Source organism: Melospiza melodia, chromosome 3 (genome assembly GCF_035770615.1).
Source record: "Melospiza melodia melodia isolate bMelMel2 chromosome 3, bMelMel2.pri, whole genome shotgun sequence".
NCBI lineage: Eukaryota > Metazoa > Chordata > Aves > Passeriformes > Passerellidae > Melospiza > Melospiza melodia.
Window position 1 is genome coordinate 35,773,388 of NC_086196.1, and position 17,587 is coordinate 35,790,974.

Here is a 17,587-nt window from a genome sequence, read left to right on the forward strand (position 1 = left end):
TATGGACAGTGAGAATTACAATACAATACAATTTCCAACAGTAAGTTTAAGTGTGAAGAAAAAGATCTATTATTTTAACAATCTGCGCTGATACTATAAAAAAAGTACACGTAGATAATAAAGGCCTAAAGCATAAGTTATACAGAAATAACTTAGCACCATTATGCCAAATTGTTCTAGATGTCTTAGGTGCCATCTTCTCTAATTTTAAGACACTATGGCAAAGACACTAGAAGACTGATAAAGAAAATTAACTTAAATGTGGAAATATTACTATGCATGCAGGCAGATAATTTTTAAATTCTGTCCTTAATAAAACTGAGTGGCTTAGAGAGAGATTTATCTTTCAGAAAACCTCTCTGAAAAAGCTTTTTAATTAGGGATTCCATACATGTAACCCTGCTTATATGATGCATGCTTATAATTGATTAGCAAGATGAATACTGTGCCTGAAGCTATAAAACATGCTTTTAAAACCAGGGGAATTTCAAACAAGGATATCTTCATTAGATAGATAAAAGCATGTGTGAGAAAGTACTTCCAGACATCTGCAAAAATGTAATAGGAAAATAAATTCCTTAGAGTCATGTTTCTCTAATGTATTTCTTCCTCTAATGCTATTGTAAACACGCTAATAGCATAAACACCAATAGCATGTGGTTAAGGGTAGTAAGAACACAAGTGAGCCTGAGAAGCAGTTACAGCTCATTGCTCTGCTGAAGCAGCTGCATTTCCCTCAATATCTGAGCTAAGCTAAGCTTGGGGTGCATATCTGACAGGGGCTCCAAAACACACGCACATATCCTTTGTAAGTGGAATCCAGTTCTGGTCCTGTAGGTGTCTTGCTACGGATGATGTTTTCTGTTTGCTGGATCTGGAAGCGACTGGTGTCCAAGGCCTTGTCCAGCTGTCGGATGTGTGCTTCCAGGGCACCCGGTTCACCTGTACCAATACCAAAAAAAAGGGACTGTCATCCCAAATTTTCCAAATTTTTTTTCCTTGCCCAGGCAGAACAGATATTAGGAATACTGTTTAGATTAGACAGTGAAGGAGAAAGGTGGCAGCAGCAGTATGAGTGGTACAATGTCAAAGCTAAGTGATAACTGGTTACATTAAAGAGTGTTAGCAAAAGATTATACCAATGAACAAGCTTGCCATAAGAATACTATAGAAGAGTCCACAGTTTAAAGTAGGTTTGCAAATTATTCTAAAGTGTCTTTTCCCCTATATTGAATGCCTTGTCTTTTTTTAAAGAAAAAGTTCTCGGCAAAGCATACTCTAACCTCACTGATTTTGGGAAGCAGCTTGCTCCCCTTTTCACAAGCACCGTCAAATTAACCCCCGTAACCCAAATCTCCATTTTTATGATCTAAATCAATGTAAAAATTTGGTAGCTTCATTTCTCTTTGTATTATTTCTCCCAACTAAAAAGCAGTAGAATTTGCATCTCCATGAAAGGATCCTATTTGTATACAATTTTAGAGACTAAAAGTGGCCTCACAAATGCTAAGTGATGCTGATATAATCATACTGTCAAAAATCCATAGATGACTGGACATCTTGGAGGTCTGCAGCAGGTAGTCCATGACTGCTTTGGGCAACCATACTAAGGAGCAAAATGTATAGGATTTTTCCAATTATGTACTTGATAAAGATCATGCTTAACATATCTGCAAGATGGAATTATTCATTCAAGCTATTGGGAATCAATATCAATGTTTTTGAAGAAGGACTAACTTGTTTCCTTGTAGGGGGCAGCTGAATTCTGTGATATAAATTAGCTACAGACAATGTTAATGTGAAGCAGGTTGCAGCCTAGAGGACCCCATGAGATCCTTCTTATCCATATTCTATCACTATGCCTGATTTCCATCTGTTTACAAAGACAGTTTGAATTTATTCATAAAGACACAATAAGAAACATGAATAGAGAGGGAGAGCCTTCTGTTCACCGAATTACAGAAAACTGAGCCTCTTGGATGATTAATCTTTTTTCATATATAGCACCATCTCACTCCAAATGGACAGGACAAAGTGCTCAACATTGTTTTTTGCTCATTACTTTAAAAAAAAATTTCACGGGTCAGAAAACTAAACACACTTTTCCCGTAAGTACTGCTATTACTCATACCCTTAATCAATAACATTATTTCACTGATTTGGGGAGTAAGTAGAAATGGATGGTGAACCTGAGGCTTGTGTCACAGACACTAAGATTTTAATTGTTTGCTTATAGCAATGAAGTCATTATTTAAGAAGAGAAAAACTGTGAAATCATGAGAAAAAGTATTTGCAAATGCATCTCTTTCCTTCAAGAGAGTAATCAAAAAATGAGAAAGAAGTTTTAATCTTGTGCAATGTGAAAAGAAAATTTTCCAGTACGTGAGACTAAGATAAAGACAGTACCTCAACTTGACATTTTGATCACATGAAACAACAACTGACCTAAAAGTTTATATCTGCATGATAATACAAGATGTGGCTGTGTTAAAAAAAAAAGCAACTCTGAAAAATTAGGTATTGTTCTATACTTTTTCCTTCTGCCTTAAGATGTAACTATGTATTAAGTCCAGTTGATGGACACCAGGGAAATAAGACCAATAAGATCAGGATCAGTTCAGTTCAGTGAGCCAACGTGGGAGGGCTAAGACCTCAGACGACATTGTTTCATCCACGCCCCCAATGGTACCTTTAAGCAAAGTAGTAAAGCAGGAGGATATTTTTAAGTTAATATGTCAATGCTGCCATGTAAGAAATAATTATCTTGTAAGTTGTGAAAAGATAGCAGATGCTAGGAGAAGAGAAAGAAGTTACACTTGTGCACCATGGTATTTGCATCTGGCTATGCTTAGTCTTATGATGCCTACCAGAGATATTTTTGAGGGCGTTTTCTGTGAGTGCTACATAGGCCTCAAGAGTTTCAGGGATCTCTACATCTGAAAAAATAAAAGCACACTCTGAATTGATGGCTCAGCAATGGCTGTCTCCTTACAGCAGGAGTCCTTTTCATGGGATAGATTAATTAAATTGTTCCAATAGCAAACATTCTCTCTGGAGAAGGAAAAAGATGAAGACTGAAACACAGGGAGGCTGCTATAAAATCTCTTAAGATCCAGGCAAACCTGACTATTCCCAGAGCAATGACCTGGAAAGCAAAAGACAGCCACAAGATCAGAGTAAAATACACTGGTATGTCTTATCCCACAGCTAGCTCCATTTGGACACTCTCACTTGTTAAGATTTATTACACAAAGCAAAAACACTTTCTAACTTCACTGGAGAACAAGACCCAAGATCCCACCTCAGACTAAACACTCATTTGCTGGAGTCTTGCCTGTATCAGGGCAGTTAGGATTTACTTAATCACTTGATGATTTCCTCTGTGGGTCTCTTCCACAGCATCTCTTCATTAGTTTGTTCTGTACTTTTTGCCATATCCAGTATAGTTTCTTCTAGACAGAATAACTTAGGAGGCAGGGCTGTTACAGATGACATATCCCATCTGGCAGGCCTCACACAACAGATACACAGCCAATTCCTGGCCATATCATGTACGCCTATGCCATCTTCCAAGGCTGTCGTCATCCAGGAATCTCCATCACTGTCTCTAAGGCCAGAGGGCCACTGAGATCACTTAGAAAACGCTATTTAAAGTCATCAGGGGCTATTTAAAGTATTTTTCCATGAGAATCCTGGCCACACAATCACACATAAAACATTTGCCTTTTTTTCACTCATAGAAAAGAGAGCACCCAGTCTGCCACCATACCTGCTATGCCAGCTGCTCCTCTCAGGTAGAAGTCTTTTTCTTGTCCCCCATCTTCTTCTGAGTGCAGCGCCCGTGAAACGGCAGTCTCCAGGTCCCTGCTGAGATCGTAGTCGTGATCCCACTCCAGGGGGATGGAGTCCACGCTCGCAGGGGTATCTCGCCCCGATCGCTCGCTCCTCAGCGGCTGGGAAAGAGGCAGCGAAAGGTTGGAAGAGGGGTGCGGGGAGAGAACGCTGTCCGCAGATTTGTCATGCCAGCGTATGTCAGAGAGATCTGCTGATTCATCCAGATCCACCTCTCTGTCTGAGAGGTCGTGCTCGTCATCTGTTAGCTAGAAGCATAATGCAAACAGAAGCGATCAATGGAACGTGCAGAGGCACCGCATGGTCAGCCTGGGTCAGTGAAATAAAGCAGCATTAGGTGACAGGCACACTGGTGGGGTTTGCATTTTGCACATTTCCTTTAGCACCTTCCCTTCATTATTTTTAAGGTGTACTAAACAACCAAAACAACAAAGAAGATCAAAGTGCCAGGTCATTTTAATTACTGGAGGCACATAAAGTCTCACATAAGATAAGTATCTCCAGACTTTTACTGATGTTACTTCAATGCAGATATTAGGTTAGAAAAACGTCTGGAATCAATTCATAGAAAGCGTAAGTGATCTTTATCATGAGTATTGCTCTCACTGTGTTATTTCATATTTTCAAACCCCTGTATTTTGTTCTTTTCATTCAGCAGGACTTGAGCTACCAAAAATTGTTTTCCTTTCACTTTCTCCTTTTGTTTTCCTTTTCCACTTTTGAGCTTGTGTTCTATTCTGGAGATGAATTTCTGTGTCTTATGATGAGAAAAATCATTTTATTATTGTGTTTTTTTTAAAAAACAACTCACTAAGATGCCAGTCAAACTATGTGACAGTGCAGGATGATGTTCTTATGATTAGTACCACAGCACTACTCCCATGAATAAAGTTTTATAAATCCCCAATTTGCATGCACTTTCATGATGATTTACAGAAATTCCTGATCTTGTCAGCTTGCTCTCTGAACAGGACACAAATAGCATGTAATGGAAAGGAGGCAGATGGTCAGGGTTGCCACAAAATTTAACCACAGGAGATTCAGAAAGTTACTTAGGTTTCATTTCAACATCTTTCCTCATTTTCACATTTGTAAATTGGCAATGGAGCAAACAAGTAAAAACATATGTAAATATACACACAGGAAGGCGGATAAGCTTCTTGTGATAGCGCTCCACACGCCCGAAGACCTCTTGGCAGTAGCGACGCAGCTCATCCAGTTCTTCCTCAATCACAGCTGCATCCAGGGGCTCACTTTTCTCAATGAGTTGCTCACCTTGCACAATTATCTGCTCAATTTTGCTGTTGTTCAGGGAAATTTCTTGCTGGAAAGCCTGTGTAAAAGAAAAACCCATGCTTTATCCACAAAATCAGCATGATAACAATGTGGGTAATTAAAGATTCAAGTATTAGGAGTTTTATAGAAAGAACGGTGTGGGTAACAAACAGGGATTGTGCCAAATACTCTTATCATGAACAACAATGAGCAATTAAATTAAATTTAGTGTTCCACAGTCTTTCAAGCCAAAACCAGTGATACTTCATGGTTTACCATCTCATTCCTTACTTGTTGAATTTGGAAAGAAATCTCGTCTCTAAACAAGCCATACAAATGATCAAATGTCTAGAATGAACAGAGATGCTAAACCTAGCACAGTGGAATTTTGGATAACGTGACATTTGGTTTTGCTCTCTCCAGAGAAGGAGTTTTCTGATGCATAAATGGTTGAGAAATGTAGTAATTATTAGATATTGGCAATAATGGAGACCTTACATAAGTATTTTTATTAATATTTCCTATTTTGATGCAGGAAAGTATACTGTCACCCCTGGTTTTTCTTTTTACATTTTCATAGATCAAAGATTTTCTATTTTGACAGAAAAGTACATATTGGAATTTGACATAACTCATGACTTTTGAGGTTGAAGTCTTGGCCTGCAAGTAAAGGAACCATATCAGGCTGCATTTCTGCATAATGTTTCTTAGAATTCTTTTCTCACTATCATGTTTTTTGGTTTTTTTTTTTTCCCTCCCTTCTTTAATCCCTCCTTCTTTAACTATCCATTCTTTACATTTTTGATGTAACTATCATTCTTTACCTTAAGTTGCTTTATCTTTGCTTGGACATCACACTCTGAGAAATGCTCGATGTTGGTCAGCTGCAGGTCCATCTCTGTCAGCCATACCAGGATGCTGTCACGTGCTGTTTCAAACTCCTCCCGCTGGCCAATAAAATGCTGGAGAGTGGAAAATTGAGTGGCATGAAATGACCAGAAACATGAAAACCCTCAGCAATAGTGGGAAATGACTTTCATCCCCATCAAACCCAATTTAAACTCAGTACACCTTCTTCTTTAATTTCTTACATGCTTTCTGAGGTTCCTTTTTAAGTAACACCATCTAGAGCTGCAATTAGCTGACCTAAGAAAGTTATCTTCTGTGAGGAAGGTGGTGTTTGATGTCACCAAGCATTTGCCTACAGTCTATTTGTTAACTTTGGACTAAGTGAACTGATGAGCTTCCTTCCTGTCCCAGAGGTAGAAGTCCCCTCAAAACCACTGTGCAAATGCATTAAACTGAAAGCTGCTGAAGTACCCTTGATTCATAACTAGAGTAGTGAAATTGAAATCTTAAAAAATGGAATACTTTTAGCCTGCGTAGGATGGAGGTAACTCTCTTTTGTAGATTGTCCCATCTCTGGTTCCCCTCATGAACCATCTGCTTGAGGCTGCCGTTGGAGTCAGTGCGGTTCTCCCGTGCCAGGCGCCGATACTGTTTATTGATCAGCTCCAGCTGAGTCAGGCTTTCATGCACTTGTCTCTGGAATGCCTAAAGCAGTATGAACAAAAGACATCTTCAGAATTTTAATTTCTGAAATCAGGATACAGATATAGATCTCTTGCCTTATTTTGACCCTTCATCTGCACTCTGACTTATGTAAGCCAATAAATTCCACTAGTTGGAGACATCTCCTGAGGGCTACCCTATAGAGATGCTGCCTTCTGATTAAGTAAAGCAAAACCAAAAAAACAAATATCCCCAAAAAGTTCATAAAACTGACATGATTCACTGAATGAGAAATTGCAACATGAATATCCATTACAAAGGCAAAATCAGTGTAAGAAAACCAGCTTCTCCTTCTGTGAAATTATATGCTTCAGTATTTGAGAACAGAAGTACAAACAATGAACATGAAACTCTTATTTAAAAAAAAATGGAACAGAAATCCAAGATTCCTGTGGCTTCATTGGATTTCTTTTCACATACTGAATTTGATGAAATGCAAACATTGAAAAGATTTGAGCAATTGTTTATTCTGAAACATGATACTAAACAAGACATTTTTTATATTTAGTATACTGGTGTGCAAGTAAGGTTTGTCTTAAAATGTTCACAGAAAAGAAAATGTCACACATATCCATGTGAACTTATGTCTAGGCAAATGTTTGCAGCATGTACTTTCGGTGCTTACTCTGCTGTTACAAGAGCCACAGAGACGCAGCTGAGGTGCACAGGTGACTCAGCCCATGGCTTTTATGTTGTGACTAGTAATCATGAAGCTTGGAGGAAGCACCTTGTAAAGAAGTAACTGAATTAATAATACTATTACTACTACTACTATCACCACTACCAGAGTATTTTTTTCAAAAATTCTACTTGTTTTTATCTTGTCACATCACCAAAATAGAAAAGTAACCAAAGGAAGACCTAAAAGCCTAGATTACACCAGCTCTCTTTTGAATACAAGTAGTGTTTGGATCCCACTGTAGTTTTACAAACTTGCTGTCTGACATTCCTCACAATGCAATAAAACAGTCAATCTTTTCCAAAATGAGACACTCCCCTTAATAAGGACTATAGAACTGGGATAGGTTATATACTTCTGTAGAGAAATTTTAATTACAACCCTGAGTTTTCTATGTAAAAAGACATACACTTCATATTGCACCATTCAAAGCTATAATGAGATAAGCACATTTCTGCTCTAATACCAGAGAACAAAGTAAAGGAACTAGTTGGAAAAAAATATCAGATTGTGCAGAGTCCTCCCAATATAATTATTCTCTGCATTGAATGGCCATCAAATTGGGTATGGGACAACCAAAAAGGAGCAAATGCACTTGCAGCTAGGGTGCAATAATCAGTAGAACTGAATTAATTTAAAATTGCACAAGTATTCCTCTATTAGAGGAACAATTCTGACTGTATTTACTAGGATCATGAAATCTAAAAGTGTGCAGTTGCTGTTTCACCTGTTACCAAGCCTTCTCCAGCAAAAGAACAGCTGTTTATTTGCCTTCCATTTCTTCATCTCATCTACACAAGAATTCATCTGTTGCATTCCTTCCTGTTATCTCTTTCCAATTCTCCATAAACTACTGGAGAGGAAGAAGTTTGGTTTTGTACAGTGAAGTCAGTGAGAGCTATCTCTGACCTTTTTGCTCAAGAATTGAAAGGTTCCTATATGGTCTGACGAGTTCTTTTTGTTATGTGTTGTTTTTTTATTTAAAGTGCAGATACGAAGAAGAAAATAAAATTTGAAAAATGCCTAGTTAAAGCAGAAACCTGCTTCTGTTAGTATTTTTAAGTGGCTGACTTCATACTGAATTCACAGTAAAGCTGTTGAATACCACTGGATTTGAATAACATTTGAATACTTCCTGCTCTTTGGTAGGCAAAGAAATCAAGTGCTCAGGAGAAAAGAAAAGAAAAAAAAAGAAGGAAAAAAGAGAAAGAACCAAACTACAGGGGAAAGGAGGCTTTTGGAGAGGCTACACTGTTTTCTTTTGTTCCTGCTGACACTCTACAGACAGTAAAAAATGCAGAAGTCTGATGCAGAGGAAAGGTCGCTACAACAGCTGAGGTTCAGTGAAAAAGACTTTGGACAAAGTCAATTCAGCTATAAAAATCTTGTACAGCATTTCATACAGAGACTTACTAATAAGAGATTTAAATCCTCATCACCACATAGAGGGACAATGGGAAAGAGCTCTGAGGCAGAGTCTTTGGGTCCAGGAAGCAACAGTTTCTATACTATGGCAATCTACCTGGCCATAATAAAGTCTGGCCTAATGAAGTCTGTCTGAAACCAAAACCTGGTCAGTACATTCATAAATGTGAATGGCAATTACAGAACACAGCATTTCACAGTTTATGTTTTTGATTTAACTGTTAAACCAAAACCTATCAACAGCACTTGGACATTGTTTAAAATTTGCATTTCTTCTTCAAAGCAAATACTTCACAGTGTCTGATTGTTTACAGAATTGCCTAAATAATTTGTTCTCATTCTTCTCTCCCATCTTGACACTCTCCTTGCAAATATGAATCCAAGCAAAACATTTTCCTCTGTGACTCACCAGGTGATGTATGTGTTTGCTTTACACACAGGTTTACAATTCCTTGTAACTATGAGACAAGCCCTCACATTGCAGTGGACACAACAGAGTCATGTAACAAGCTCCTAAACACTGACCAAAGGGACAGATTCTTAGTTTTGAAGCATGCTGAACTTTTTTAAATCACAGGGGACACGATGTGGACATATAGCAATATTTGCATGAACATGAATTTCATGAATAAGGATCCAAAGGAGGTATATTCTGCATCATAGGAGAGACTTCAGGGAGCTGACTTCAGAGAGTTAAGGAAATTAGAGGAGGGATAAAATCAAAAGCAAAAGCTAGAACATGCAGCATGCATTCTAAGATGCGCTTGGTGAAGGGAGATTTAGGAAGGCTCTGGAACTCTGGACATACTAAAAAGTTGCAGAAATGAAAAAGGTGAGGAATTTGGCTTTCGTGAACAGTGGAGGTACCTCCAGTTGCCACTTTTCACTGTCTTTTTATCTTAGGAACCTGCTACTGAGAACAGCTACAAAATCATCAACTCGACTTTATTAATACAGCATCTCTGCTGTAACTTGGTTATGGGAAGGAAGAACACCAGCTGGTTGCTGCAATGTGATCAGTAGGTATTGAATTTCAACCACTATAAATCACCTCAAATTTCTTCAGTTCTTCCTTAGCAACAGTGTAAAGCACACCAGAGGAGCTTGGGAAAGCAGCTGTTCTCTCAGAGGTTTTTAGCCACTCTTCAAATCTAGAGTAATCATCCAAAAATTTTTGCCATAGCCGCCAGGTCTCTTCAATTCTGCAACAGAAAACAGAAAATGAGAGAATGCTTGAACTGATGGCCCGTTGACCTACAGAACTTTAACTTGTCATCTGCAACAGCAAACTAGCACTGCACCAGACAATAACTGACTAATAATCTAACTCAGCCAGCCAGACTGATAAACAGACCACAGGGAAGGCTGGCTCATTCCAGACTGAGTTAGAATAAGATGAAGGCATTTTTTTAAATGCATCTAATTTTGGAATCAGTATTAAAAAAAGTTTTAAGTTTGTAATAGGAGTTCTAAAAAACTGAGCACACACTAAATAACTTCTGAAATGCAGTGCCAGTGACATCAATAAAGCTGCTCTTTAATACAAATAACTGTTTCTAGTACAATAAAGATCCTAAATACTGATAGCTCAGTTAATGTACCAGTACAAATCCACCAAAGCATAATGTGTACATTGTAAGAAAATAAAATAGTTCCATGCATAGTTCCACATGAACTTAAAATAGTTCTGAATTTATGAGTTGGATACAAAGTTATGAAAGCCCATGTATGTTCATGACAGACTATGTCAAAGATAGAACCTGTAAATGTAGTTCTAAGTAGAACTTAAAACATAGAACTTACAGATATATACAATTCAAGAATTTCCATGGCAATAGTATAAAATTACTTAAAGATATGAATCTATGGATAGAGATTCAAACTTAAAAGCAATACATCTTTTGCAAAAAATAAACAAGAAACTTTACTAAATACATTAAGAATATCCCACAAAATGAAAGAGCATAAAATGTTCAATTCAGCATTTTGAAACATCAAGTTCTTCCTAGAGTTTTTTATATGACTGTATAAACATGACAGAAATAAGCTTCATAACTTAAAAAGTTAAAGAAATTATCTTAAATACAGGAGTTTAAATCTGTAAACATGTGTCATTACTAAGTCAGCACATAGTACATAGCATTGCCTCAATCATTATTGCTGTTGAAATCAACACACTATCCTGTGTGAGAGTAGAAAACAATCAATCTTCTGGGTATGACTGTCTAAGCATATGCAGTTGCCCAGACTACACCCAAGAATCCTGGGTGTTGTGGCTCTCATTTGCTCAGCACAGCTAAGGTGGACAGGTGGAGAAATTCCATGTAAGTGCTCAGTCCTAAAATTCTTCCAAAGGAACAAAGTCAGACATAAGAGAAACTGCTGAGGAACACCAACTACACATGAACCCTAATACCTGGAATAACGTTTCACCCATCCAATAACTAGTTTCCCATCAATCTCTGTAATTCTTGAGTAAATTTAAGTGTTACTACCTCCCTTTTATGTAATGTTTTCCAAATCTCTTGGAGTCATTGCTATCATCTAAACTTTCTCTAGTTTCTCTCTCATCATATCTACGAAGCATGGGAAATGATAAACAATTCCACTGAAGGACTTGTGAGTGAAATTTGATGATTGTTACCTGTACTTTGTATAAAGGCATGTGCAACTCAAAATTCTGTTTTGTTTATAGAGGCATGGCAGGTATTGGCTTCTACTCAGTGAATGATCTTTTTTTTAACCTCACACTCTTTTATTCAGTACTTCACCCATATAATATACATCACATCCTGTATTTCAGAAGGAAATACTAATCTGTAGGTGTTTTAGACTTACTTAAGTCGCCTTTCCATTGACATTGCACAAATATTTCTCCATCTTCTGTCCAGATTGCGTGTAGCCTGCTGGATAGAGTCACACTCAGCTTCTGTGGCACAAGCATCACAGTCATGAAGAAGTACTTCACAAAGATTGAGAACAGATGCCACACCAGTGCTGTGTTTCTCTATGTCCCTCTGGAGTTCCTGCAGGTGAAGAGATTAGTTCTTAAGAGAAATTGCTAAACATGCATCCATGCAAATGCATTTATCTTTCACTCATTTAAAAAGAGAAAAAAGCTTGCAAACAGAGGAAAAACATCCAGTAATACCAATTAAGAGAGTGCATCTACGCAAGTGGTGATGCAATGGTCAATGAGGCCAGGAGAACCTGGCAGCATGCACAGCTCTCCTAGGAACTACCAACACCAAACCATCAACTGGGACAAACTGCCAGAGCTCTGCATGCTCAGTTGAGCATCTTTCACACACATTTAATCAACATCACCAATAAATGGTAGAATTATTCTCAGCCCCTTCCCATTATCACAGAGAATGTAAAGCAGAAGTTAGTAAGAGAATTGTGACAAGGAAGGACATTCTAATGTACTGCATGGGTTTGGCAGAGGAACCCTTCATGAACATGCTGCTCCCCATATGAGATACCTCCAAAATGGCACATTTGACATGGAAATTGGCAGCAGCATGTGTTGAACAGCGCATGTGTTAGAGATTTTTCTTCCTTCAAGCTTCCAGTTCTATAGTATTTTCATTGGAAATGGAAAATGAAAATTCAATACACCTAAAGAAAATGCACTCACACTGTCTTAGCACTTATTATATGTGATCAGTATTATTCTTCCTGATGGTTTCTTGGTTCAATGGTTTGTTCTACACTGATGATAATGTTTCCTCTAGAACTAATATTTCACCTTAGTTTTGATCTCCAGATTCAAGTTAAGACTAACCACAGTGCTATGAAAAGAAATTCTGTTTGAATTTTGTCTACATTTGTAATATATCATCAGAATGTTAGATGGAAAAATCAGTATGGACAGTAACAAAGCCAAGACAACCTAATTCTAATTGTGACAAAGAAATAATAATGTAACTGCATGAAAAAGTGCTATATTGCATCCAGAACACTAGGTTAAATTCTGATTCAGGTGAAGAAAGGAACCAACAGGACAATTAGAGATGTCAACGTTTACACAGGCGAATGTGGCAGCTTGAGGATGATTTGAGATAAACTGCTCTATAATTTTGCAATTGAAGTAAACTGGCATACAAAGGGAAATACTGTGTCAATACATTGTGTCTACATGTATTTAATGTCAAACTACAGGAACTTTCCTTACAGCTAGCAATATGACCTGAAAATGTCCTCCAGCAGGAAATGAGATCTAAATGTCAAATTAAAAAACAGGAAATTTGAAATAGAGCAAGGTGGATCTATACAAACAATTTTTTTGCTTGCTTGTAACAACTGGGCTTTCGCTTAATGAAGTACTCTAGTTCATCTTCTCAACTAGAAAATTATTTCGTAAACATCTGCTTGACAACATCGAGTGGAAAATCCCAATCTTTTATTCCTCAGCAATGGCCCTCTCACTTCACTTGCCTGAAAAATACTTTCATTGTGATGTCAAAATGCTTATTTTTCTTTCTATCTGCCCTGAACTATTATAGAAGGATGGATTCTATAATCAGATGTCCCCCTTTATGAAACACACATAGCTCCAGACAGCTATGAGACTTGAGGCTAAGTAAGTTCAGGTAACATGATCTCATTTCTAATGTTTTGGCGTAAAGCAGCAGTGAGAACTATGGGTCCTAAGCATTCCTAAGAATTACACTTTTTTAATTCATCTACAGAACATTTCCACAAGCAATGTCTAGACTATTTCTTTTCTATAGTCTAATATTTATTTCCCAGATTTTAAAATATATTATGCTTATTAGAGAACATTAAGCTTTTGGGTTAGTTCACAAAGGAGTGTCACTTTTATGCACTGCTGTCACCCATATACAACCGCTTTTTAAAATTTATTTGCCCAGAAGAAAACATATTTTTTTTTTTCACATTTCAAGAGGTAGAAGATTGAGAAAATAAATAAACAAGTAATCCTTTAAATGAAGTTCATCACCCCAGAAAAATACTGAATTGAAGTTACGCTACCTCCCCCCAGGATATCCAGATTCAACTGCATTTTTAATTTCACTAGAGACCAGCGATCTGCAAAGCTGATGCTTGGGTGAAGTAGAGAAGTAGATAATGGAGTTTCATAAATGGAATTTGTCCCTCCTCTTTCACAACATAACATCTTTGACCTAATTTTGCATATGAACAACATGATCTCAGTGGAAGATCAAACATGGAAAAGAAAACAAAGTCACTAACAGAAGAGACAGGGAACAAAGTATTTGAAAAGGTAGCCTTCTGAGGTGTAGTGGATAGTGATACAGCCTCCAATAATAAAAATACTGGTTGCCATGCACTGAAAGTGGGTGGGTTTTTAAAATTATTATTATTATAACCATGTCTTGTATTGTTAGATTAGCAAATCATCACCATATTTCCAAATACAGCATCCTCCCATGGTAAGATTCACCTCTATTTCTCTCCTTTAGAATTCAAATTAAATCACTCTCACTTTTACAGAATATTACCGCACGCTGTCATCACAAGGAAACAGTGAAAGGCAGAGATATACCAGTCTCTGTGCCCAAAATAAATCCCCCAAGAAGTGGTTGTAACAAACTATGGGATGTTTGCATAGGGATTCTAGTAAATAATCTCAAATGTCTACTTTGTTGATAGCAATGTTTAGCCCTTCCCAGCACTTTATTGTCTTAGAAACACCATTCATTACTGATGCTTCTGTGTTATAAATTATTATCCTTAAGTAAATTCCATATAAAATATTAATAAGTATTTCTGAACAGAGCAGTAGCAAATCAGTTGAGGAGCTGGCAAAATCTCTGAGGGAGTTCTTGGCTCTCAGTTCTACGCTCAGCTTAAAGGAGCAAAATGCGCATTTGTACTCATCATAAATTATCCACAAAATATCCTCTCTTTCCTCTTCCCATGCATTTCTTTCTCCTCTGGAGAAAGAACCCAGGAGAACATCTAACTCCTCTCCAGTGGGAAACAAAAAGCTATTTTTTCCAATAAATAACCAACAGGAACACAAAGGACAGCAGTTCTCTCCAGCAATGTGCATCTTAGGTAAAACTACACTGGGCAGTGAAGTATAACAGGAAGTAGAAAGTATAGTAAATCATCTTAGAAGTAACATTACTTTCAATGCCAAAAGCTGGCTGAATTCACATTTTTTTACATATTTTAATCTAGCACTGCATAAAGGCTTTGAGTAGTATAAACCAACCAATTTTAACTTCACATGTATAGCTCATGCATCTTTACGTGCAAAGTGACTCTCAAACAAGCTGCAAAATAAAAGTGAGTTAGAAAGGTTGCTAAAAATAATAATTTTCAAGCATTTGCAGAATTTGCAAGGTCTAATAGGTGTCAGTTTTGTCTCTGGGACAATTCAAACAAACAAAAATCACAAGCCCCAAAGGAAAACAATTGCAGTAACTCGTTCAGGTTACATCTCTTGGTGCCTTACCTTTCTTGGCAATGTCAATCAGCTCCTGGTGGATTCGATGTCAAGGCCAGCAGAAGGCTCTATAAGTGACACAGTAAGTACCACTTGCCTTGATATTTAAGCATTTTGCCTGATGCCCTCTCAACTCAACTGGGTATGGACAGCCCAGGGACACTCTACTCTGGCTCTCCCCATGTCTCTGTTCACCTGGTAAGGGTGTTGTATTTTACCTGCTGCTCATTTAGCTTCCTTTGTATCTCCTCAGAGTCACAAGTTTCATAGACGATAGGTTTGGACAGCTCTGACTCAATGTGGGCAAGCCAAGACCTCAGACTACTCATGTTTTTATCCAGCTGCTGCACTGCAACAAGGGTTTCCTTCAACTTCTTTACCCTGTAAAGAAAAAGAAATGACAGTATTAAGTACACCCTGAAGGAAAATTTTCACAGCATGTGTTTCAGGAAGTTTTCAGAGAAACTTCACGTAGATGGTGAGTTCTTCTGTAATGTCTTCCTTTATTATGTAGCAGAAGTATATTATATGTGCATTGAATCCTGCTTCCACAGCTGCTGGTTGAGTGCTTATGAATGCCACAAAATATTTTCAAAGCTTCTGCACCTTTATCAGTTGACCCCCAAAACCATCTAAGTAATTTAGTTGTGCATTTGACCAATAGATGACAAATGCTCTTCTTAGACCACAAATAACTTATCCATGTACTGGTGGGAGACTGCACTGAGTGAACAGGCCTTTTTCACACCCATGAAAACACTGAACTAAGTAACACAGAAAATTTGGGTTGGACGAGATCTTTAAAAGTCATCTAGTGTACCTGCTCTGCAATGAGCAAGGACATCCTCAACTAGATCAGGTTGTTCAGAGTCCCATCCAGCCTGACCTTGAACATTCCTAGCAAGGGGGCACCATCTGGGCAACCTCTGTGATCAACCTCTTCCAGGGGGAAGACTTGCCCTTGAATAAATAAGTTTCAGAGCAAGAAGTTCAGCTCAGAACTTGGGGAGAATTCTTGAATTCCAAGGGCTGCTTTAAGTTGGTGTTATTGGACTATTTCAGGTTTAAACATATGAAATGGAATGGAACTGCATAGTGATTTCTAACTAGTATTTTTCTTGAAATCCTGACCCTGGAAGACCAATGAGCAGGAAAAATGAAATAGATTTCTGTTTGTGATTTTTTTTTTAATCAAGAGAGCATTAAGCTTAGTGATTGAATAAATTCAAGTAACTTTCCTCCTATCTCAAATAATTTTTTCTCCAATCTGTTTGAACTGCAAAACTGTCCTTCAGTAATTCATTCTCTCCTTCCTATTCCCGTGTTTCATAATATACATTATTAGTGAATTCTGAATTTTTTTCTAAGCTCTTTTCCCCTGTTTGTGTGGTACCAAAAACAATCTTGAGTAATGTTCCCTTTTATACTCCTATTGCTCTTCTACTTAAGTGTTTCAATACCAGAAAGGTTTAAGAGATGAGTGCTGTTGGGAACAGACTGACTAAATTGGGTTGAAAAATACAAAACTGCCAGGTTTGTTAAGGAAACAAAATGCCCCCTGACTATCCTATAATTCAAATTAAGCAGTTCACATTTTTCTTGTTTAACAAGCAAATTTATCAAGTGCTTCCATACTGAAAGCAGTAGTTGCAGTTGGCCACTAAGAGAATCACAGAGATAATAATTTCATCTTAAGAAAAAAAAGTTAAATCTTTCAATTTTTCTTCTCTTTATAGTCCTCCATTTAGCTCACAGATGGTTAAACTGTGGTTCTTTATTAGCTAAAAACCCTTAAGAACAGTCCAAATACAGTTTCCTTGCTGGAGTCTCATGACCAACAGCTGGAGGGTTTGATCTGTAAAAAAACCTCACCTGATAACTGGAAAAAAATCAGGGCAATGTGAAAACCTGTCTATGATGGGCCTGAAGTCAATACAATTATGCTGAAAGACTGCCTTAGTCCTCATCATGAGGCTATGTATCATAACACAGCCATGTGTTTAGGCTTAGGGAGATGGTAGGAGAAACCACTGAGGGTACCCTCTCCTTATCACCTCTGGTTCTACATTCAATGTTTTGTGGGTTTGAACCAACTAAAACTTGCTCATAGGGTAACCAAGAAAGTTGGTCACCCTATGAGCAAGGCACATACAGCTTTTCAATCTCTGACATTATTGAAAAGGGGAGAAATCCTGCCCATTTTCTGCTTATAATTTCAAGGTTCAATGTTACCGATCTTTTGGAGGCCTGCTGGAGTAGGAAAGGGAACAATGAGTCATGCCAGCCCTGTGGAGAAGCAATGTCACTCGATTATCAGCAAGACCAAGCTGCGGACCCGGATT

At 37.7% G+C, this 17,587-nt stretch overlaps 1 protein-coding gene across 21 annotated transcripts in view; it reads right to left on the bottom strand.

Moving 5' to 3' along the window:
• Positions 1-17,587, bottom strand: part of SYNE1 (spectrin repeat containing nuclear envelope protein 1) — a 289,695-nt gene that overhangs the window by 14,150 nt on the left and 257,958 nt on the right. For 14 of the 21 annotated variants that reach the window (XM_063151296.1, XM_063151307.1, XM_063151304.1 and 11 more), the window contains 9 exons: positions 15,464-15,626; positions 11,642-11,829; positions 9,855-10,005; positions 6,499-6,681; positions 5,952-6,089; positions 4,994-5,185; positions 3,770-4,100; positions 2,868-2,936; positions 800-942 (listed from right to left, as the gene is read on the bottom strand). In XM_063151296.1, coding sequence (XP_063007366.1) covers positions 800-942; positions 2,868-2,936; positions 3,770-4,100; positions 4,994-5,185; positions 5,952-6,089; positions 6,499-6,681; positions 9,855-10,005; positions 11,642-11,829; positions 15,464-15,626 — 1,558 coding nt within the window. The remainder of the gene's footprint in view (positions 1-799; positions 943-2,867; positions 2,937-3,769; positions 4,101-4,993; positions 5,186-5,951; positions 6,090-6,498; positions 6,682-9,854; positions 10,006-11,641; positions 11,830-15,463; positions 15,627-17,587) is intronic. The other 7 variants (XM_063151313.1, XM_063151312.1, XM_063151303.1 and 4 more) reach the window with 2 other exon arrangements.